At 43.8% G+C, this 24081-nt stretch overlaps 1 protein-coding gene across 6 annotated transcripts in view; it reads right to left on the bottom strand.

The window, feature by feature from the left end:
- Window positions 1-14411, bottom strand: part of ETV6 (ETS variant transcription factor 6) — a 245865-nt gene extending 231454 nt beyond the window's left edge. For 4 of the 6 annotated variants that reach the window (XM_054443723.2, XM_063672436.1, XM_054443722.2 and 1 more), the window contains exon 1: window positions 13911-14339. Coding sequence is in view for 3 of the 6 variants with exons in the window: in XM_054443722.2 (XP_054299697.1) it covers window positions 13911-13943 (33 nt within the window). In the remaining 3 variants the exon portion in view is untranslated. Of the gene's footprint in view, window positions 1-13910 lie in introns of all 6 variants that reach the window. The other 2 variants (XM_054443721.2, XM_054443729.2) reach the window with 1 other exon arrangement.
- Window positions 14412-24081: the final 9670 nt, after the last annotated feature.

The raw sequence follows: 24081 nt of genomic DNA, 5'->3' as shown, positions 1-24081 counted from the left end.
AGCTTTTTGAAGTTTGGTTGATTCATACCCTGTGGCTGACCAAACACCTCTTCACTTAAGCCAGCTTAAAAAAAAATATTGCCCGGTTTGGAATGTAGACACTAACATAGAAGCACATAAACAACACTAAATTATTTTTTCAGTTCACCACTGAAGACAGACAAGATACACACACACACACACACACACACACACAACCTACCAACATATAAACACCACAGGCAAACTATCTCAAATGTACAATATGTACACATTATCTTTCCATACCAGACCACGGAGATGCTCTTAGAAACAGCTTGTTAACAGCCCCTCACATTGCTGTTTAACAATCCGTTTATAGCCCATCACAAAGCCAGGCCTCCAAGGAGATATATTTTACATCTATATGTTAGGTTTCTTTGCCACAACAAGGCTGGATTTTGTGTAATCTTTTCCTCTATATGCTAGAAAACAGATTATGCCATAATTTCTGCAATTTATCATCCCATGAGCATGCAATACATGTGGCATATATGCAAACAGAGTCACAAGCACAAACCCTGGAATAAATGCAGGACGGTGCCCAAGAAAGCACAAGCCACTCCAGATAGGCCTGACTAAAGCTAAAAATAGCCCATAAAGGCATTGTGTCAGCTACCCTCTCACTGTCCTCCCTAGAGCATGCTAATCCTAACCTCCAGTGTTGGTGCTTAAGCTTGAGCCTTTGGTAGCTGTACCTAGGAACCGTTCCCTAACCCAGGAAGCTACTTTCTAGGTGTTGGAGTATGCAGAAATCGTTCAATGCACTTCAATTATTAGTCCATTCATGCACACAAATGCAGACAAAGACTGAACCTGAAATTGTGCATTTTCTCCTAAAGCCTGACATTTGTGCCCTGGGGCACCAGGACCAGCTGAGAGATGTCCCTTTTGGCAAATGGTATAACAGAAACCTCTCAAGTGCTAAGCATGCTCAACTGCCCAAGAACCACCCAGCCAACAGGACTAACTCTTGCCTTACCCTGGCGAGTGTGCAGCAAGAAGTTTCTCAAAGCAGCACAATCTTGTCCACACAGACCCCACCTGAGGTCCCAAAAGATTAAAGGGAGTGCACTCTCATAATATGAGACCCTAGGAAGAACCACAGACACCAATTTGGGGACCAGGGCTGCGAAGAAAATTCTTTCCAATTATCTATTTGGCATTTAGTCTAGCAGAAATATGTGCATAAAGGAAGAGTAACTGGGTTTTCCCAAACTAAGCTCTGCAAGTCATCCAAAAGAGCACCCAAATAAGAAATAGGCTGTGTTGTGAACTCACATTCACCTATAACCTACATATAAGCCAACCAAGGAGCAGGAAGACTATATCTCATCCACCCACACCTCCTCCACAGTGAACCTTCAAAGACCACAGCTGAAATGAAAATGTACACAGACCAACTTTCCCTTCAATCAGACTGTTCAACATGATGGCTAACAACAAACGCACACACAGGCATTCCCCCTAGTTCAGAGAAGCTCCATTTGGCCATTTTACCAAGTTTTTCAAGACAGAGAAATTCTCAGAAGAACTGGCTAGTGACTCTCAGAAGAATGTTAGTGACTTATGCCACTGGGCCCACCTCTTCCCTCTTTGCTGCAATAACAAAGCCTTTCAGTGGGACCTGCTGGCTCACCTACCTTTCTTCCTTCTTGCATTTTTAAGGTTTTTTTTTTTCCCACTCTGGGGCCTTATCCCACATGTCTCCCAGCAGGTCAAACTGCCTTGCATCCAAAAGATAAGTAAATACACTGCTGTTTATGTCAGCGGCTCCTTGTTCATTTTCTAAGGGTAGGTGGCTTCAAAAAGATAAAGTGTTGGGAAGGGTGGGAACATGCAAGACAGGTGTACTACCAGGTGCCCTACTTGAGATGTCACCTAACACCAAGGTCCTTTTGCTCATTGCCCTGCCTGTCTCGGCGAAAGTTAAAGATACTCTTACAGCACGCTGCAAAAGATTAGAGGATCATCACCCCAGCCTTGCTGTGCTCGCCAACATTCCCCCTGGATTCCATTGTGTTCCAAAGCCACATCTGACCTACAGCTGACTTCTGCCTGCAGAGGAGCACACCCTCACCTCCTCACTCACAGCCCTGCCAGACACAAGGAGCCTCAGAGATGCAAAGAGGCAGAACACAAAATTCAGAAAGGGAGCCTTTGTTTCTTTGGTTCTCTGAAGGAAAACACTCTTACCTCACCAACAGGTATGCCCTCTCCTTCCACCTCACCCTAAAGTATTAGCGTCAGCAGATGAAGGGAAGGACTAAATGGCACAAAATCAAAGGAGCTGGCTGCTGTCCAGGGGACTGGAGGTGTAGTCAGCCAAATCAGGTCATTCAGGTCTCAAAGTCGGGGAGAATAGGAGACTTACCCAGCCTGAAGAATCTGTGTTACCCAGACTTTATCCCCAAAACAACAACTCTCCCACCGGGTTCACCCCACTTTGAATAAAGACCAGATCAAAAGGTGCAAAGTGAGAGTGTCCTGCTGTTCTCAGCCATCGCTGGCCATTAGTGGCAGTCAAGACCTATTAGTCAGGAGAGTGACGGGTCTCAAAAGTGCAAAGCACCAGTCAAGTGAACTCATGACACAGATCTTTAAAATCTCCCAGATCTCAAGTCAAAACGAGGACAAAATGGCTGGGCGCAGTGGTTCATGCCTATAATCCTAGCAGTTTGGGAGGCCGAGGTGGGAGGATCACTTGAGCCCAGGAGTTCCGACAGCAACCTGGGCAACAAAGCAAGACTTCGTCTCCACAAAAATTTTTTTAAAAAGTAGCCAGGCGAGGTGGTGCACCTGTAGTCTTAGCTACTCCAGAGGCTGAGGCAGGAGGATCACTTGAGCCCAGGAGTTTGAGGTTACAGTGAGCTATGATCACGCCACTGTACTTCAGCAAGGGTGACACAGCAAGACCTTAAAGAAAAGAGGATACAGCAGTTACAAAATGCACCATGGATCCAATCCTTCAGATGTGCCATTTTTCCAAAACCTGTCACAGGGACTTGGGTTATGAGTACCCAAAGAAACCCAAAGAAAAAGAACTCACCTCTGTCCCTTTGGGTGCCTGGTCTGTGATCCCAGGTCAATACATGAAAATAATTAGCAAAACCATAGAGGTGAGCCAAGAGACACTACCATGAGGCTTACTCTAGCAGGAGTCTGATTTGATGGCCAAGGGCAGTTTGGGAAAGACAAATGGTCTGAAAATAACCACCAATAATAAACTTGAGAGAAGTTTCCTTCCCTAGTCTGAGTTCTTTAAAGCAGTTAACAAAAGAGCTCAGCAAATTCCCACCATCTCCCCCATCTCCCTTTTTTTTTTTTTTTCTTTTTTTTTTGAGACAGAGTCTCACTCTGTTGCCCAGGCTGGAGTGTAGCGGCGCAACCTCAGCTGACTGCAACCTCCACCTTCCAGGTTCAAGAGATTCTCCTGCCTCAGCCTCCCGAGTAGCTGGGATTACAGGCGCCTATCACCACACCCGGCTAAGTTTTGTAGTAGAGACAGGGTTTCACCACTTTGGCCAGGCTGGTCTTGAACTCCTGACCTCAGGTGATTCACCCGCCTCGGCCTCCCAAAGTGCTGGGATTACAGGTGTGAGCCACCGCGCCCCGCCCCATCTCCCTTTTCATGAAGTCTCCATAATACTTCCTCCTGTATACCCTAGTGCAGATCTACTTGTCCACATATTAGTCACTAGGCTTGAGACTATACTCATTCTAAATTGTCTCTGATTTTTTTTTTGTTAATATATAATAGTTGTACATATTTTGGGGGTACATGTGACATTTTGATATCTGTGCAGATGTGTAATGATCAGTTCAGGGTAGCTGGCATATCTATTGCCTCAAACATTTGTGTTAGGAACAGTACAATTCTTCTAGTTATTTTGAAATACACAATAAATTATTGTTAACTCTAATTTCCCTACTGTACTAATGAATACTGTAACACATTCCTTCTATCTAGCTGTATTTTTGTGCCCCTTTGCCAACTTCTTTTCATCCCTTGACCTTGATTCTTCATTAGAGACCCCGGCACTCCTCCAGGCCACACCTGCAGTGAGGTGGGCAGATCTGGGCCCTCCCTCTTCCTTCCTCACCTCTTAGCAGTGCCAGAACTTCCCCTGCCACAACCCAGATTCACACTTTCACTAGGGAAACAAGAGAAAGTATTGGGGGAATGGTTAACTTCAGAGACAGGCTGTTCTCTGGGGTTCGATTTTTTAAACTATGAGCGTTACTTCTATCTGTAGCTCATTTTTTCCAGGAAATCCTTTAGAGTCAGCATGTCATCTTTGGTTATGGCAATCTTACACATAGGGGACGTAAGTGAAGCAGGATTACTGACCTCATCAAAGAGATAAGTCCTAAGAAAGATAAAGTTACACGGCATGTCATAACCCAAGGGAGAGGGGACAGGGCAGCTGAGAAGAAAATCACAAACTTCCACTTGTGGTTTCCAGGAGGAGATCAGAGGAGCAGTTTCTCTCCAAACCTTAAACTCTTGCTTCAAGAGTATTAAGTAGCCCACACTTATTTCATGGGGGTAGGAGGGACAGGTGGGTAACATTTTCTCCACAATTCCTCAAAAAAGGGTTATTTTCCACTCTATAGTTCATCTTCTCATTTGCCATGTACATACAAAGAATGACTTAGGATCGAATTTAGGTCCACAGCAAGAAGAATACAACTGCTGAAAAGAGACACTTCGATCCCCTCAAATCTGCTAGAGAGGAAGGTTTCCCCATGCCTCAAAGTAACAAACTTGGCCTTTTCAAACTCTTCTGTATAATTAAACTTCCACGAAGGGCCATCTACTCCCTGCTCTTGAAAGTGAACATTCACCAGCCCACAGCAAACAGTGTCTGTTCTGTGGTCAGACAGACATGGAACTGCCTGTTAAACAAAAGCAGACTGGAGAATTGATGCTCTCTTTCAAGTCTCACCCCAGTCACAAATAATAAGCAACTGTATGAAGGAGCAGATCCCTGAATAGGTTCAAATACTTGAGTGCTGAGTAATAATGCTAGTTAGACTCACTGTACAGTACTTCCAGACTTAGGTTTTTTCCTTTTCTTTCATCTCTGGAAACTTATTCAGAACCACATTAGCTATTCCTTCAAAATTCTGCTGTAAGATGCAAAAGGCATTTGCTATTATCATATAATTGCACTTGGCTCATCTCTCCTATTGTTGAGGCTTGTATTCAATTAAAGTTAAAATAAGAGCTTTTTTGAGCACTGACTGAGTGACCCCAGCCCTGTGAACAACTCAATGGGATAGGGACAAGAGCAGGGAGTCAGCTGACTCGGGAGGCCTAGATTTTAGTTCAGATGGCACCACCAACCCGCCACATGAGCTTGAGCAAGGCCATTAATAACCCTGGCTGGGAGCCGGGGACGGTGGCTCACGCCTGTAATCCCAGCACTTTCAGAGGCCAAGGCGGGAGGATCAATTGAAGTCGGGAGTTTGAGTCCACCCTGGCCAACATGGTGAAACCCTGTCTCTACCAAAAATACAAAAATTAGCCAGGTAAGTGGTGCACACCTGTAATCCCAGCTACTCGGGAGGCTGAGGCAGCAGAATTGCTTGAACCTGGGAGGCAGAGGTCGCAATGAGCTGAGATCTCGGCATTGCACTCCAGCCTGGGTAACAGAGCGAGACTCTGTCTCAAAAACAAAAACAAAAACAAACCATCCCCTAGCCTCTGTATTCTCAACTGTATAATGTGGGCACAGAACCAGAAAATCTCTAGCCTCTTCCAGATCCATGTGTTATGGAGGATGTATAAAGGAGGAGGAGAACTAACTTTTTAACAGTATAAAGCACTACATTGGGCAATGTACATATCCCAACAACCCTAAGAGACACACATTTTTATTACCACTTCAGATGAGTTAACAGGTTCATGATTAAGTAACTTGAACAAGTTCAACTTCAGGAACCAGGATTCATGGGTCTGTCTACTTCATTGTCTGTGCTCTTCCCCTAGGAGAATCCACAGCATGGCAGTGAGGTAAAGCCCTTTTCGGAGCACCTTACAATCTCCTTAAGGGAAGTCAGCTTTACAGGTAAGAACCAAAGAACAACATAAGACAGAAGAAAATGCAAGTCAAAATTGAAAGACGTGGTGATTGGAACTACACTGTGGCAACACTAACACCATTGAGCACACTCACCAACGGCACTCAGCAGGGCAACGTGTCCTTTTTGGGTCATTCAGGAAATGAAGTCGTTTTCCGTATATCTGACTCCCACATACAAAGGGAAAATACCCCCCCCTCAGGAGGCCATCAGGCCTCACGAGCTTGCAGATGCATTGGCTACCTCTTTTGTGTCTTCATGGGGGAGTACTTTTCATAAATCATTCATTCACATAACTGAAGTTTAGCCTTTTAAAACTTAACATTATTCTTAAGCCAACCATTTTTGTTAGATAGCTTTCCAAAATACATTGCATTCTTTCTTCACTTCTTAAATCTCATAACATGAACTCTGTCTTTCACTTGGAAGTCACAATGATGAACACTGATACGTCATGTGAATCTTCAAAAGGAAGCTATGCTTTCTGAATTCTTGCCTGCTTTTTCTCATTTTTCCTCTGCTATGGTCTTAGAGGAACATGGACCTAGGACGGAACGCTGATTCTGACTCTGGCTTGATCAGTTAGGAATGTGATCTCAGGCAAGCTCTTTAAAGGCCACAAGACTCAGCTTCCTCATTTGCTTCATGACAAATTTGGATAATGCTCTCTGAGTCCCCTCATATTATCTCCACAACACATCTCTCTCTTTCTCTGTTTCTTTCCCTACATTTGCTCTGAAGACTCTCTTCATTAGAGCCGTTCAAAATCAGAAATGTATAAAGTCAGATGGCTGAAATGCTCTCTTCATTCCAGGAAATTAGAACAGGCAAGTTGGGTCAAGCTATCGAGATAGGAGTCAAAAAAAGATGATTCCTTTTGTTATAGGGGAAAATCAGGGAATATCTGAAATAGATTGCTGGAAATCACATAATATTAAAGATGTACATGAGAGATGGTTTACGAAAAACAAAAAATTGTGTTTATGGACTGTGTGAAAAGCTTTAAAAGGAAAAAAAAAAAAAAAAAAAAAAAGTTGTATAAGGAGAAGCAACTGACCAGGAAGTAAAAAGCAGGCAAAAAAGGTGTCTAGCCCGAGGCCGGGCAGGATGAGGACACAATCTTTCAGATTTCCAACCACTTCATGGAGAAGCCATTAAGCACCGGAGGAAGTAAGAGAAAAACAGAGAAGGAAAAGAAAGGCATCTGAGAAAAACAAGAAGGGCCCAAAATGAAACCCATCAGAAGACAAAATTTCACCAGAGGACATTAGAGACTGGGGTAAATATGGAAAACTTAAACATTCATTCCACAGTGGGTGGTGGCTTGGTGTGACCATCTGGTTGTCCCCACTACTTGTGTAACGGCTAGGAAGACCCATCTTCAGAAGAGACCAGGAAGCAGAGGAAATTCAGAACCTCTGCAACACTTCTGCCAGCTCTATTCCTGCCTCTCATCTCAGCTTATGTAACGATCCACCAGCCACCCGTCACTTCAAGTTTCCTAATTTTCTTCGCAAAGATGGCTGCACTTTGGAATGCCTTCATAGAAAATACTTTGGAATTAGGGTCCCACAGTACAGATTCTGGCCTTAGCTTTACCACTTTCAGCCTGGGAAGTCTTAGGCCAATACATCACTTAACCTCTCTGGGCTTCAGTTTCCTCATTTGTAGAATGGAGAGAAAAACTGCATCCCTGAGAGAGCTATGAAGAGTAAATGAGATAATGTATATAATGTATATAAAACAGCACAAGGACCAGCATGCAGTAGCATTCAATAAATGATGCTGGTGATGATGATGGAGGAGGAAGAAGAAGAGGAGGAGGAAGAGGAAGAAGGAAAAGGAGAAGAAGAAAGTGTTTTGTAATAAATCACTATATAGCTGTAAGCTACAGCTGGTTGTTGTAGAACAACGGCCACTAAAACAGCAGTTGAACACTTTTAATTACAGAGAATTTACAAAGTTTCAGAAATGCAAGCATTCTACAGTTTCCTGTAAGCGAAATCCATAGGGCTGAGTGAGCAGTTACGCTCATCTGAGAGTCCACACTTATCATGGGGCAATGCCTTTCCTAATCAAGCCCCTCACGCACACTCTGGGAATTCCAGATCATTTAGACAACGACCAGGCTGAACTCTGTATTTTTACTATCTAAGAAGAAAAGGTTATCAAACAAATTAACAGAGCAAATAAAATGTGTGGTAATATTTTGACACTAGAGGAACAGTTCCAAGCACATGGTAGCACTAGTTTCTACCCAGTGGATAATGTGCAACACATTTTTGCCTATTCATTGGAGCGTTCCCTGAGATGCCCCAGTAAGCAATGCTTTATTAGTTTGGTTCCTGTATGTTCGGAAAATCAATAAAAATGTGTTTGTTTTTTAATAGGCTATAATTCTAACTTTTCACTAATTTAGTCTAGTCTTTCTGTCCCCAAATACTAGGTTTGGCAGTGAACAGTCTTTAAGCTGGGCCCCTTTTGGTGTGGGAACCCTGAGTAAATGCACACTCATTCTATTGAACAAATACACACAGAGACTGGTTCCCAACACACATCTAACAACAAACATGGAAGTGGTGGACTCTTACCCGAAAACAAGCTCCAGGATTGTCTCTAAAGTAGTATTGCCATAGTAAAAACATGTCATTTCTATATGGCACACCCTACGGGGCTTCATCTGACACTGAATCACTCGGCTGGGAGATCCACACCAAAGGGCAAGTTTTAAAAATTGGCGAAGAAAATGAAACTGCTGTGTGAGTTACTCCCAGCAACCCTGTGCCCCCACCTTGCCCCCAAGCTCTTTCCTGGTGTGCACAAATACAGCTGCGCTCAGAGGAGCAGAATGTGACTTAGCTCTACCTGCCTCTGGTGCTCACATCTGGGGTATTTTTTGCCCTTGACTTACTTATCCTGAGGAGGATAGCTACTTCTCTAGGGCCAGCTGCCACATTTTTAGCTTTGGCTGTTTGAAACAGGGAACTTACTACACAGAAATTAAAGTATAAATAAGATTGTCTGACCCTTGATAAAAGAGCCTATGGCCCACCCAAGGATTCCTCAAAGGAGTCCTAACAGCAGATAAGGGGGCCTTCAGCCCAAAACAGAACTTGTAGGCCTTTGTGCACTGTAAATATATATATATATATATATATATATATATATATATATATATATATAGCTGCAAATAGTGGTGCCAATACAAGTCCGTCAGGCCCTTCTCTCATCCCCGCCCTCCTACTTACTTCCTCTTCTCACACCTGACCAGACCCCAGTGGCCCATTTCTCCCCCCACATACCATCTTCCTTGGCACATACCCCCGTGCCCTCAGACCAGCTGGCTTGTGATTAAAATGGACCAAGCTAGGAAGTGCCAGAGAGAGTGCAAGCAAGCCAGTGGATGTATCGAGTTTCCTTGGCCTTTTATAGGGACACACCATGAACCCAGAGAATGCAGTGGCCTAAGAACCTGTAGGCCTGTGTCCTCCAAACCTGGCTCACTCACCCATGGGTTGAAGCAAACCCCTTAGCTCTCTGGATCCCCTCCCTATAAAAAATAGAAGAGGTTGGCCCAGGGGATCTCTAAGGTCTCTCAACTCTGAATGTTTGAAAGCTCCCTGATTCTACTGTCAGAAAAACTGGGGGGCACTTAGAAGCCTGCTAATCTGAACCTGTTAAAGCAATTCCTCAAGCCCCTTTGTTGTACATTTTCCTCAATGTCCTTCTTTGTTAGTTTTGACACAAAAGCAGTTTTTCAGAATTTTATCAAAATAATAAAACACTAGGCTGGACGCAGTGGCTCACACCTGTAATCTCAGCACTCTGGGAGGCTGAGGCGGGCAGATCACTTGAGGTCAGGAGTTCGAGACCAGCCTGGCCAACACGGTGAAACCCCCATCTCTACCAAAAGCACAAAAATTAGCCAGGCATGGTGGTGGGCACCTGTAATCCCAGCTACTTGGGAGGCTGAGGCAGGAGAATTGCTTGAACCCAGGAAGTAGAGGTTGCAGTGAGCCAAGATCGCACCACTGAACTCCAGTCTGGTGACAGAGCGAGACTCTGTCTCCAAAAAAAAAAATTATAAAACATTATTGTATCAAAATTCTATTAATAAGAATTTGAGGACAGACCCCTCAGGAGTGCTCTAGCCCTCTCTAAGGCTGTAGTGGGTCTTATTGAGTGCTTTCTGCAAGCAAGCCAGCGGATGAAAGTGTTACGTCACCCTGAGGTTACATGCAGACAGAAAGAGGAAAGGGGGCTGGCCTCCTCCCACCTCTCACTTCACATCAGCAAACATTACTGAGAAATATTTCTATGCCAGCTGCCAAGCTAACTACTAGGACACCAAGATAATCATCACTAAACCCAAGGAGCCCAGAGTCCAGAAGGAGAGCTCAAAAGAGTCTCCCAGTTAGTAGCAAAATTTTAAAAACCAGATTTCCTTCTGCTATGGAAAGCTGACTGATAAGGACAGCAGGGAAGGAGGGGACTAGAGACTCTGTGCGACTCGTTTTTGGATTCTGATTAGTTCTGGCCCACTAACAAGCTGTGCCAAGCCTGACAAGGGACCGTGTCTGCTAGGCCACAACCACCTTCCGCTGCAACTTGGTCAAACTTAGAACTGAAGAGGTGACTTGAAGGTGAAGGCTGATGATGGAAAAGACAGCCTCTTCCTTCTTCCTGTGACCAGCACAGTCAGCCACACAATCCTCTTTAAAATAATTTGACTTTTTATAGAGAGTTGATCCTTTCCTTCCATTTAAACAACCCCAAATGGTCAGGAATTGAAGCATTTGAACTTCCATGACAACAGTGCCACAACCTTCAAGGGTTGTAGGACAGACCCCCCCCAGGAGTGCTCGAGCACTCCTGCTTTCTGCAAGTCGCGTGTAGAGAAACAATAAGGCTCAGTGAGAGTTTCGGTGCCCTTGGAGTAGTCAACCTCTCTTCTACTATAAAAAGCGTGTGTCTGACATTAACTTCCCCAGGTGATGGGAGCAAACTTATACAGTGCAAAAGAAATAGAAAAGCCCTTATCAGGCATTCATTGCGAGCGGCCACCACATGAGCCATCTTTACAAAGGCGTCACTGATTGACCAATTCAGAAACTTTCACCTTGGAAACTCCACCCAAATCGGACACTACTCTTTTCTAGCAGAGCAGGCACTGCTCAGAAGTAAACAAAGTACTTCCCTCTGTGGCTGCCTCTGGTCAGGCTACTCTGTGCTGCATCTCACCAGCCGCTGAGGAACTGTCTGCCTGCTGACCCGCTACTTGTAAGGAATGAAAGCAAGTGAGGACGGTTTCAGGAGTGGAGAGGAGGAGTGGGAAAAACCTCTCCATAGTGAGAGGCTTTTGTGTCACATGAGTTTGGTATATCAGGTTCATCAGCTCATCCTTGAAAACCTCTGACATTCGTTCTTCACTGCACAGAAAAGCATATTGTTTACTGGACTCTAGAAGCAAGCAACTTGCTTGTGGGTTACCAGCAAACATTTTTTATTATGCAGTCACCGTACCACATCCCAAGGACTAAATGAAACGCAGCACACATCACCAGAACATTTCAGATGACCTGGAATAATCCCAGTCCTTGATCTCTAGTGCTTATTATTGGAACACTGTGAATTAAACAAACTCCATGGAAAGATACTCTTCACATACGTTCACCTAGACACATGCAGTCTAAGCAAATACATACTGGTTCCATAAAGAACAATCCAAAATAAAAGTGATTCTTTCCTTTCTGGTAAAGAACATTAAATCTATTTTAATTACATAGAAGTACACAGTAATGAAAAGAGGCACCCTGAAAGAACTGAGTTGTAAGCAATAAGGAAAAAAATGATATGCAAATTACAGACACAATTTTCATGTTGCATTTAAGAAAGCGTTTTGCTTGGGATTCGTTCTGTATGTGAGTAAGGCAAGGGACTGTTGTACTCTTTTTCCGACTGGAGCACAATGAAACAAACCACTCAGTAGCAGTCTGCAGCCAGCACACCACCATAAGCCCATCAAACGGTGGGGATGCAGTTTAGAAGAGGATCAGGAAACATCACAGAAAGCATTGTTTTTTGTTGTTTTTGCCCTAAAGTTACTGATCTGTAGTTGGTCCAGATTTTCCTGATGTCGGGTTTATTGCCACTGAGCCAAACAAGCCAAATACAATTTATTGATTGAATATCCTACTATTTAGTTACCTCTATGTTATGAAGCGTCAAATAAATTAGATTATCTATACCGCAGGATTTTCCTGAACTCGGTGTAGAATCTAATTTATACCGCAAAAGAAACTGGTTTTGAAGTATTAATATCAAAGTACCCTAAGTTCTTTAGTGTGGCACGCCCGATGCCCACAGACATACTGCTATCTCCAGATAATGTACAAACACAAAAGCCTAAAAGTTCCATTAGGCATTTTTGTGAGGCAAAAACAAAGAAGCCCAATCCACCTTTTGATTTCACATTAGCCTCTCCTCAAACCCATGAATATCTTTTCTGATAAGAAACACCAAAATGTGATTCTAATTATAAAAAACCTAGTAAGCACGTATGATGAACTCCTGCGTTTCCCCTACACAGACTCTAATTGAAAGGCAGTGTTAAACCAGGAAGGGTTTTTCTAACTCCCCACAGACGAAGAAAACAGGTTATTTGTCCATTGTTGCTGTAATGTCCATTCAGTGAACACACATTAAATAATAGGCCAAACCAAAAACAAACTTCAGCAGCTTCAGCCTCTCACAAGAGCGGAAGGCTTTCTACCTGGATACTGGTGGAACAGTGAAATGAATAAAGTGTACAATAAATGCAGCGATGGGAAAAATAACACGGGTAGATGGATAAATCATCCTGCCTCCCAATGGTGGCAAACTTTACAACAACTTTTTAGAAGCAACAAACCGCAGCACCACAGTCTTTACAGATATATAGACATGCATACACACAACTACTGGGTAGCCCAGCAGTGTGTTTACAAACATCCACCGCCCTGCATTTACAATACTGCAAAACCGGCCAGAAAGCTGGGAGAGTGCTGCTTAGATAGGCTCTCTGCACTGTCAAACACAGAAGGTCATTTTGCCTGGTTGCTTAGTTCTTCCTCTCCCTGCATCACAGGAGTTTTCTACTTTGGGATTGCTCAACTTTCATATGGATCGGAGTAAAATAACTATTCAGCAACTTTATTCACCTTGGTTTTTAAAAAAAAAAAATTCATTGTGCAATGCCTAGGAAAAGCTGACACCAGGACTGTCTCTCCGACAGCGCTTGCAATTACAATCAGACGAGGGGGAAAAAATCCTGTCTGATCAGACCCAGAGAGTCCTTTAAAAAAATAAAGAAAGAAAAAGATTCTAACGCAGTGGAGACTGAAAAACTTTTTTTCTAAGAAGACCACCCCTCGGGAACAAAAGTTACATTTCAGTCATGTTGGGTGTAGGAATAAGGAGCAGGTTTTTGTTTTTTTGTTTTTTTTTTAAGCGCACTAATTACGGGGGTGTTTTACAGTTCTGGAGACAATCTGGGTTGCTCCTGACCAATTGTGACCGGCATTTCATTGTCAAAAAGCAAGGGGGTGGGGGCCGAGGAGCCGGCAGGGGCTCGGCGGTGGGGAGTAGCAAGGTTACGCTAAAGGGTACAGCAGCCGCCGCGAGCTGCATTTCCTTCCCTCGCGCCCCAAATAATTTCCTGCGAACAGAGCAACTGCAACAGCCCGCTCTGAGGAGCCCAGCACGACTGCCCTGGCCGGTGCAGCTCAGGGTTTCCACCACGTAGAGGGAGGGGAGAAGATTTTTACCTTAATGCTACACTGAGCAGGAGTCTCAGACATGTCTCACAGCGAGAGAGATCAGGAAGTTCTCAGGTTTTTTCCACTTTCCTTTCCTCTCCCCAACCCAGAAAGGCTCCACGGCCAGCCAGACGCGGTCATTTAAGAAGTTTCTTCCAGCATCTCTCCCGGCAGCCGCCCCGGGGGTCTGGAGCGTGCGAGGCGGGGCGGGGCGGCCGGCGGAGTTGGGCGCGCGGGGCGGCGGGGGCGTGGGAGCCGGGCCCGAGCGCGGCGGCGGGGTCTGCAGGTCGCGGCGCGGCGCGGCGCGGGGACCCGGGACGCAGCCCGGCCGGCCTCCCGGTCTCTCCTCCCACCCGCAGCCGGCGCCCCCGCCCCCCGCCCTCCCGCCGCTCTCCCTCGCTCTCTCGAATGTTTTCCTTCCTGGAAGAGAGAAACTGAAAGGCAGAACTGAGAAAGCTCTTTGCTCATTGATCTTGAGAGTTTGAGTGCAGAAACTGACGTGAATTCCCAGCACTGAGCTCTGCCTCTTAAAGGAGCCACCAGGAAATAAAAGCTCGGGTTACAGCCCGGCATCGGGGAAATAAAAGCTGCGCGGGGGAGGGGCGGCCGCGGGGGCGCGGGCGGAGGAAACCCGGGGAGCGGGGCCGCGTGGGGCCGCGGCTGCGATCTGGGCGAGCGGCGCAGCCCCCCAGGCCGGCCCCCGGTGCGGGCGCCCGCCCTCCACGCCGCGAGACCTCCCGCTGGCCGAGCCAATTTCCGGGCTTAAGGAAGACACCTTTAAAAAACGTTACATCGTGGCCCCAGACACCACAAAACAGGTTTTATTAAACTCCTCCCACCTCCCCTGGCTCCGTCTCTTGGATACATCGATGTGCACAAGGGTTTTGAAACGTTTCACTAAGCGCAGATGCAACGAAAGTAATTATCTATGAAGGGCCATTCCGGTAAGGACGCGGAATCCGAAGGAGGAAATAAAACAATAGCCTTTGTTCTGCTTCTCGACCGCTGCCTCTTTAAGAGAATCCACCAGGAAATGGGAGATCGGGTTACAGCCTGCACACGGGGAAATGCAGGGAGAGCGGGCGCCCGAGCGCGACGCCGGAGACAAAGCCGGGGCGGCCGCGCCGCAGACGCTGGGGGACCGTCGGGCGGGGGGATTCCCGGGGAAGGTGGGCGCCCCGGAAAGAGGTGGCGCCGCGCGCCCGCTCCGGGATGCTGCGGCCGCGGGCGCTTCTCGAGCCGAGCACGCGCTCCGGGAAGGGAAGGCTGCAGGGCAGTTATCAAAGGCAGCTGAGTTCCTTTTCCTGACCTCCCCCTCCTGTTTCGAAATCCACTGCCCTTTTAAAGAAATAGCGGCCGCTACCAACCGAAATAGGTGACTCTACTACAAAGTTGGCAGGAAGTGTTCCTGCAGATAATACCCCTCCCCAGGACCGCTTCTCTGAAACCGTCATTGGCCGGTTGATTGGATGGCCCTGGGATCCTGCAGGGGGAGGAATATTTGGTTGGAAAAGCAGCTGAGGGGGGTTAAGGCCGTTGGGGCTGAGGGGTCTAGCCCTGAGCACAAGTGATCTGATCACTTTATTATTTTTATTATTATTTACACTCTCTTAAATTGCCCTGAAGTGTCCACCACAAAAAACTGAGAACATTATCATTATACTTAAATTCTAACCTTGTTAGCACATACTGAGGGTTTAATATGTGGATGTGTAATGTAAAAGGAAATTTGTTGTAATTTCGTCTTTATAGAGTAATATATTAAATACGGTATAAATATGTATATACGCATATATACCCATATGTGTTACCTGCACCGGACCAGGACACATTTCCCCGAGTCTCCCCACCCTACAGATTTTTCCTACCCACTTTTCTTCACCTCTTCACATTATAAAATGTGTTCAGACTTGTACACACAGTATTTTTGTTCACACATTGACCAGATCATTCCGAACGAGGCTAGGGTGGGAAAGAGTGCTGTTGCTGGGATGGTGGGAACTGGTTGTTGTGAGCCTCCAGGAACCTGAACAGTTTTTTTCAACTGGTAGTCCTACCCTCTCTCCAAGAGATCTCAGTCTTGTCCACACAGACTCCTCTGCCTTTGACCACCCCCTTCTCTCCTTTAACAATTTTCTGTATTTCTTTTCTTTTTTAAGACGGAGTCTTGCTCTGTCGCCCAGGCTGGAGTGCAGTGGCGCGATCTTGGCTCACTGCAAGCTCCACCTCCCGCGTTCACGCCATTCTCCTGCCTCAGCCTCCCGAGTAGCTGGGACTACAGGCACCCGCCACCGCGCCCGGCCAATTTTTTTTGTATTTTTAGTAGAGACGGGGTTTCACCGTGGTCTCGATCTCCTGACCTCGTGATCCACCCGCCTCGGCCTCCCAAAGTGCTGGGATTACAGGCGTGAGCCACCGCGCCTGGCCTCTTTTGCTTTTCTTGATGTTGCAGACATTGGTTCAGATGTCCCATTGCTAGGTTATGTCTTCCACATCACTTAGCAATGTGATCCCTGACAACACAGTCACTAAGCTTCTGTAAAATGGGGAGAAATAGTACCTAGCTCATAAGATTATCTTATTAAATAAGAAAATATATACAAATGCCTCCTTAGCAGAGAGCTGCACAATATATGCGCTTAATTCAAGTTGGCTACAATTATTATTTAACCCCAGGACTAAATTAGTTCTCGGCTTTTCTTCCTAACTCCTCCTCAACGTCTACCAGTGATTCATAGAAGCAGTAGTTTGAAGTAGAATGTTTGTGGTTCCAAAGCAAAAAACATAGTTAACTGTAGCAAAAACTACATTTAGACCAGGGGTTGCCAATCTCTGTAAAGGGCCCAGTTGTAAATGCCTTAGTCTTTGTGGGCCAAGAGACAAAATTGAGAATGTCAGGTAGATACTTACATAACACGAAGAAAAAAAAGTCCACAGTTTTTTATTTTATCAATTCAAAGTGTAATAATAGCCGTTTTAATACAGGTATAATAATGAAAGGCATGGAGTTCTTTTGGGGGGAAAATAACATTTCACTTGGTGTTCAAAGTGTTCTCTCATAAAAATTGACTGCAGATGTTCATCTATTAATGCTGATTTTTTATGAGATTTTACGTACTTCATTTTTGAAATGCCTTTCTACCCAGACAGATACTGCCAAATACTGATACCAACCCATGAGCACATGATTTTACTTGAGTGTATTCATTGCTTAGAAGGCATTTCTAAAATTCTATTAGAATTCTATAAATTCTCTTGATATTTCCCCTTTAGCATGCCATTACATTGCAGATTAATCACTTCCAGTTGAAGGTTAAATGGAAGCTTCTCAGTTGCACAGTTAAGTAAATTTTAAATATGAAAATTTCCTTTGCACTTGCATTGAAATTCAAAAAACACTGTTGGTACTGTAGTTTGAGTTCAGAAAAACATAACTGCTGCAAATTTGTGTTGGAATGGAGATCTTGCTTCTTGTTTTAACTGTTGACAGCATGAGAAGTGTGTAAAACAGCTTGACATTATTTGTGATTCAAACAATGTTAGTTGTGTCAAAATGATTTTACTGCAGTTTCAGTTTTGCATATAAGCTCTATTTTGCCTTGTAGTTTTAGGTTAAATTCATAACGAAACATTATCGAGTCTGTAGTAAAAGCTTATTTGCAGAGCCATTGAGTGTTCAATAACAGTGGTTGAGGGAAGTTCTTCTCATTCATTCATTTCCATTTGTTGCTTGTTTCTCTCTTCCTTGTTGTCTGAGAACTTTTGGGTAAATTGGATTTTTTTCTTTCATATTCCATTTAAATTACTAGATTGTCTTTTTAGATTTTCTTCTTTATGTTAAATATGGTGGTTGCTTTAGAAATTACAATTTGCATACGTTATTATCACAGGCTACCTTTAAATAATATTATTCTATTTTATGAATCTGTAAAAAAGTTACAATGTAATTCCACTTATCCCTCTCCCATCCTCTGTATTGTTGTGTTATATTTTACTTCTACATGTTATAAAATTCATTTTACATTGTATTTTTATGGTATTTAGAAATTTGTAAATATATGCATATAATGAATGTATTAAAATATGTCTCTTTTTAATTTGCCCAGATATTTATTCTTTCTAATACTTTTTTATTCCTTTTTGCAGATCTGGTTTTCCATCTGGTATCTTCCCTTTGGCCTCAAGAACTTCGCTCAGCATAGCCTGTGTGCTGTTTGTTGGAGAAATCTCTCAGCTTTTGTCTGCCTGTAAATGTCTTTATTTCATGTTCACTTTTGAAGGGTATTTTTACTGTATGTAAAATTTTATGTTGACATTTTCTTTTCTTTCAGCACTTTAAACATGTCATTCCTCTTCTGACTTCATATTTTGCTAAAAAAATCACTTGTAGTACATATTTTGGTGCCCCTGTGTACAGTGTACACTTTTTTCTGTAGCTGCTTTTAAGATCTGCTCTTTAAATTAGGTTTTCAGAATTTTGACTATGATGTACACAGGAGTGGTTTTCTTTGCGTTTATCTTTTATTCTCCTTGATGTCAGCTGCAGTTATTAGACCTGTGGGTTGGTATCTTTCATTAATTTTAGAAAATTGTCATTTATTATCTGTTTGAATATTTTTACACCCATTCTGTTTCCTTTTTTTATTCTTAATACAAGTATTAGACCATATATTATTGTTCCATGTATCTCAAATACTCTGTTTCATTTCCTTTTTTTTTTTTTTGAGATCAGCTCAGGCTGGTCTCGAACTCCGGGTCTCAAGCAATCCTCCTGTCTTAGCTTTCAAAGTGAGATTACAGTGCTAGCCACCACACCTGGCTTGTTTCCACTTGAACGCTTTCTACTTATTTCTTTTTAAGTTTCCTTCCTCTGATTTTTTCCAATTTACCGTTAAGCCTATGTAATTCATTATTTACTTTCTTGCTCTGTCTCCCAGGCTGGAGTGCAACGGCATAGTCTCGGCTCACTGCAAGCTCCGCCTCCTGGGTTCATGCCATTCTCCTGCCTCAGCATCCCGAGTAGCTGGGACTGCCACCATGCCCGACTAATTTTTTTGTATTTTTTTAGTAGAGACGGGGTTTCACCTTGTTAGCCAGGACCGTCTCGATCTCCTAACCTCGTGATCCACCCACCTTGGCCTCCCAAAGTGCTGGGATTACAGGAGTGACCCACTGCGCCCAGCCTTATGGTTTCCTTTTTTGACTACAGGTCATATTTTCTTTTTTTGTTTTTTGAAATGGAGTATTGCTCCGTCGCCCAGGCTGGAGTGCAGTGTCATCATCTCAGCTCACTGCAAGCTCCACCTCCCGGGTTCACACCATTTTCCTGCCTCAGCCTCCCGAGTAGCTGGGACTATAGGGGCCTACCACCACGCCCGGCTAATTTTTTTTTTTTTTTTTTTTTTGTATTTTTAGTGGAGACGGGGTTTCACCGCGTTAGCCAGGATGGTCTCGATCTCCTGACCTCATGATCCGCCTGCCTTGGCCTCCCAAAGTGCTGGGATTACAGGCATGAGCCACCACGCCTGGCCCATATTTTCTTTTTTTATATGTATCTGTGTGTTTCCATATTTTTTGACTGTGTGCTGGACATTTTTATGTAAAAATACAGTAGACAATGAATTAAATTAAAAAATTAAAAATTAAATTTAAAAAATTTCTTCCAAGAAGGAAGTTGGGGCTCAGTTGATATGATCTGGAGTTGGGCTGGTTTTGGGCTTTGATTCAACTTTAGTTTGATTGAATTTACTATAGGCTTCAAATATTCTGAAGGCAGGATTAGAACTTTTCCTATAAGCAAATATTGCCTTAGAGTTGTTATTCTCACCTTTTCTGCCCTGGTTAGTGTTCTCCTTAGCTTCAGGTCTTAGGGGAAGATCTTTCTGCTCCTGCTCTCCCCTCCCCGCACCAGTCTTTCTTAGCTGACAGCCTGGAGTGCTGGGGATTTTCTATCGGCTCTCTTGCCCCTCTGCAAGTCTTTCTAAGCTAAAACCCCAATGTGTCTCTGAAAGTTTTAATAACTCTTTATTGCCCTTGTTTTTGTGGTCCTACCCCAGGAGTTAGTGAATATCAATGAGAAATGATTGCACGGTGGTATGGTTTTGCTCTGTGCCAGCGGCTCCTGTGGTTTCTAACCTGTTGCATCAGCCACACACTTTAAAATATGTTAAAAGTTAGGCTGCTTTCTCCTTACCATTAATTATGGTGATTCCTCCTCTTTCCACTTCAGTCAAGGATGAGAACTGTGGCTCTTTCCTCTCAATTGAATGATTGTCCCTTTCTGAAGTTTAGTTCACCTGTGTTTCTTTGTGCTTACATATCTCTGATTTTTTTAAACTATAATTATTTAGATTATCTGGTTTGTTTCGGGTGTTAGAGAGTGAATTACGATCTCTTAAGACTTTCTACACACAAACCTGTATGTCTAATCTTCATTCTCCAAAAAGAGTGATGGGGAGGGGCAAAGAGTGGGGAAGGATGAACATTTAAGAACATGTGGAAGTGCCAGTCACGGTGGCTCACGCCTGTAATCCCAGCACTTTGGGAGGCCGGGGCGGGTGGATCACGAAGTCAGGAGTTCAGGACCAGCCTGGCCAAAATGGTGAAACCCCGTCTCTACTAAAAATACAAAAATTAGCCGGGCCTGCTGGCAGACGCCTGTAATCTCAGCTACTTGGGAGGCTGAGGCAGAGAATTGCTTGAACCCAGGAGGCGGAGGTTTCAGTGAGCTGAAATCATGCCACTGCACTCCAGCCTGGGCGACAGAGCAAGACTCTGTCACAAAAAAATAAAAAAAAAAAAAAGTGGAGGTGGATGCATTTAATTTGAAAATTTATAGTCGTTATCATATAATGTTATAATTGAAAAATGAAAGTAATTGCATGTTAAACAATACAAACTGCAAAAGCAGATGCCATCGCTATATCTATGCCAGACCAGAAATTCCTCAACCTAATGGGCATGTTTCCTTAAGAAGGGTCTGTCATAACTGATGAAAAGGGAAAGAAGAGAAGTGTGTATGCTTATCCAAATAAGACATGGAGTTTTAAATATTAAGAATTAGTGCCCTAAGCTATATGTTTCCTTTATTATACAGTCATCATACAATCAGAGAAGCAGAAGTGTGTGTGTGTGTGTGTGTGTGTGTGTGTATTCTGCTTCTTTGATTGCATGCTGACTGACATCATAAAAGAAATATATTTAAGGCAGCCATTTGGGAAGAGAAGATGGATGTAAAGTGGGTGAAACAAATTATAAGCTAGAACTCAAAAGCATGAAGTGGATCTCGTGAGAGTGAACCAAAACCCATATTAATTCTCATTGCCTCTGACCTTGATGGCCTGGGTGTTCTACACAAGCTGGAGTCCTTTGCCGTGGAACTAAACACCCACATACCTGGCCCAGGAGTTGCAGAAGCTGAAGAAGGATCATGTCAAAGGTGGAGTAGTTGCAGCCCCAGTCACTGGCTCATCCCCATGAGGTGAGCCAACAGTTAAATGACCACGTGCATGAGCTAAAAAATGTTTGCTGCTTTATATCTACCCTCCAAATCACTCCAGACTCTCCCTCTGTGGCCCACCATAACTAGAATCATAAAGGGAATTCTGGGAATGTAGTTCAACCTAGCCAAGTTGTCACATTGTAAAGTCACTGCATATACTAATCAACTTTCCATCAGCCCACTCTTTGGCAGCTATATTTTTAGAATATTTCACGATTTTTGTCACATCTTTTTCTACCTGACCTTCAAACTACTGTCTTCCATATGTTTTCTTTATGGCTTTGCCACCTTTCTTACCAATGCCACCGTATTGTTAACCTTCGAATTAATGAACCTCAAAATAAGTTTTGACATATTGATCTCTTCTGTGCTTCATATATTGCCCATTGCCAACTTTTTCTGTTTTATTCACAGATTCTCCTCTGTATTTCCAGTTATCTTTCTAGAAGTAACAATTTTCTGGTTTGGATTCTTGACATGTCCCTTTTTCCATCACCAAACTTGTGTAGTTCATCTATTTTCACTATTGAATCTTTCATCTCTGCTAAAACACTGTATTAGGTTTCTCTAGAGAAACAGAATCAATAGGATATAGATGGATGGATAAATAGATAGATACATAAGAGGAGATTTATTATGGGAATTAGTTTGTGCAATTATGGAGATTAAAAAGTCCCAAGATGTGCCATCTGCAAGCTGGGGAACCAGGAAACTGGTGGTATAATTGAGTCTGAGTCCAAGGGCCTGAGAAGCAGAGGAGCCAATGGTGTAACTCCCAGTTCAAGGCTGAAGGTCTGAGCACTAGGAGCTTCAATGTCTGAGGTCAGAAAAAGACGGATGTCCCAGCTCAAGAAGAGGAAGACAGAATTTGCCCTTCCTCCACACTTGTGTTCTATTAGGGCTCTCAGTGGGTTGGATGATGCTTACCCACATCGGTGAAGGCAGTATTTTTACTCGGCCTATTGATTCCAATGCTAATCTCTTCTAGAAACGCCCTCGCAAACACACTTCAAGTAGTATTTTACCAGCTACTCGGCCATCTTGGCCCAGTCAATGTGACACATAAAATTAACCATCACAATCCTTACTTCATTATTCCAATTTCTATTTTTAGTCCTTGTTCATATTATTCAAAATTCACACACACACACACACACACACAAACTATGAAACCATTTGTTTTCTGTCAAGTAGTACCTGAAAACTACATCTTTCATGAATTCTTCTCCCATTGCTATAAACAGAAGTTATCCAAAAGATAAGCAGACAGTATGCTGGAGTGGATTTATTGTGTAAGATCCCTTCATTAAGACCTGGGAGGGTCTCCTTTAATCAAAGCTTTAAGAAATGCATTGTTGCTGGGCAGGTTGGTGCACATATGTAGTCCCAGTTACTCAGGACACTGAGGTGGAAGGGTCGCTTAAACCCATGATTTCAAAGCTGCAGTGAGCTATGATTTTGGCACTGCACTCTGACCTGTGCAACAGAGTTAGGGGCTCATCACTAGAAAGAAGAGAGAGAGAGAGCCAGAGACAGAGAGAAAAAGAAAGCAAGAAGAAGGAAAAGAAAGGAGAGAGGTGTGGAGGGGGAGGGAGGGGAGAGGGGAAAAGAGGGAAAGGAAGAAAGAGAAAGAGAAAGAAAGCATTGCTGAAGCAAACACCAGAATCCTTTTGGAGTTCCATAGTAGCCATTCTCTGTAAGCCATTAATGTTGCCACCATCCCACAATTCACTGGGGATAGTGGGATACTGGAGTGAGAGGCACCAAGTGACATCACGTAACTATCTTTACAGCTAGGGACAAAAGAAACATGGTTGTAATAATGGATGGCAGAACTAAAGTGATAATCAGAATGGTTTGTTCTTTGGTGTTGGCTAATTTATTTTGATATCCCTAGAATTAAGGTCCAAGTGGGGAGATCACTTGAGGTCAGGAGTTCGAGACCAGCCTGGCCAACATGGTGAAACTCCGTCTCTACTAAAAAAAACAAAAAAGTAGCCAGGCGTGGTGGTGCGGGCCTGTAATCCCAGCTACTTGGGAAGCTGAGGCGGGAGAATCGCTGGAACCTGAGAGTTGGAGGTTGCAGTGAGCTGAGATTGGGCGACTGCACTCCAGTCTGAGAGACAGACCGAGACTCTGTCTTGAAAATAAAATAAAATAAAATTATGGGTTACTAAAGCCTTACTCGATTTATATACACACAAAAAAGTTCTAGGTGTGGAGTAGAGAAGTAAATTCTCTACTCTGGAGTAAATTCCAGAGCAGTCCTGGATCCTCAGCTGATTGCCACACCTGATCCAGTCCATAGACACAGAGCCCCTTGAATCAAGGGGAAGCAAGGCCCTTTGTGGAAGAATGCTGCTAGACTGCAAAAAATGTATTGTAAATCTTACCATCCTTTCCCAAAGGGATCTGTGGCCACTTATCAGTGTGACTGTACCTTCTGGGAGGGGAAATAAGTAGAATTTGGGAGGATTACTGCACACTAGCACTGTTCCTAGAAACCCAAAATGTCACTGTGGTGCACCAGTCACAGTAGGGCCTTAAGAGGTCAGGAAATAAGTGGAGGTTTTTGCCTGAGTGCAACTCATAGTGGGTCTGGTGGATACCTGAACCCTAGGATTATTTTCCCAATTCTAAAATGCAGAGGTGGAATTCACATAGTCAGCAAATGTCAGA

The sequence above is a fragment of the Pongo pygmaeus genome, chromosome 10 (assembly GCF_028885625.2).
Source record: "Pongo pygmaeus isolate AG05252 chromosome 10, NHGRI_mPonPyg2-v2.0_pri, whole genome shotgun sequence".
Lineage (NCBI taxonomy): Eukaryota > Metazoa > Chordata > Mammalia > Primates > Hominidae > Pongo > Pongo pygmaeus.
Note: the sequence above shows the minus strand (reverse complement) of the source record. Positions and strands in the feature narration are given on the sequence as shown.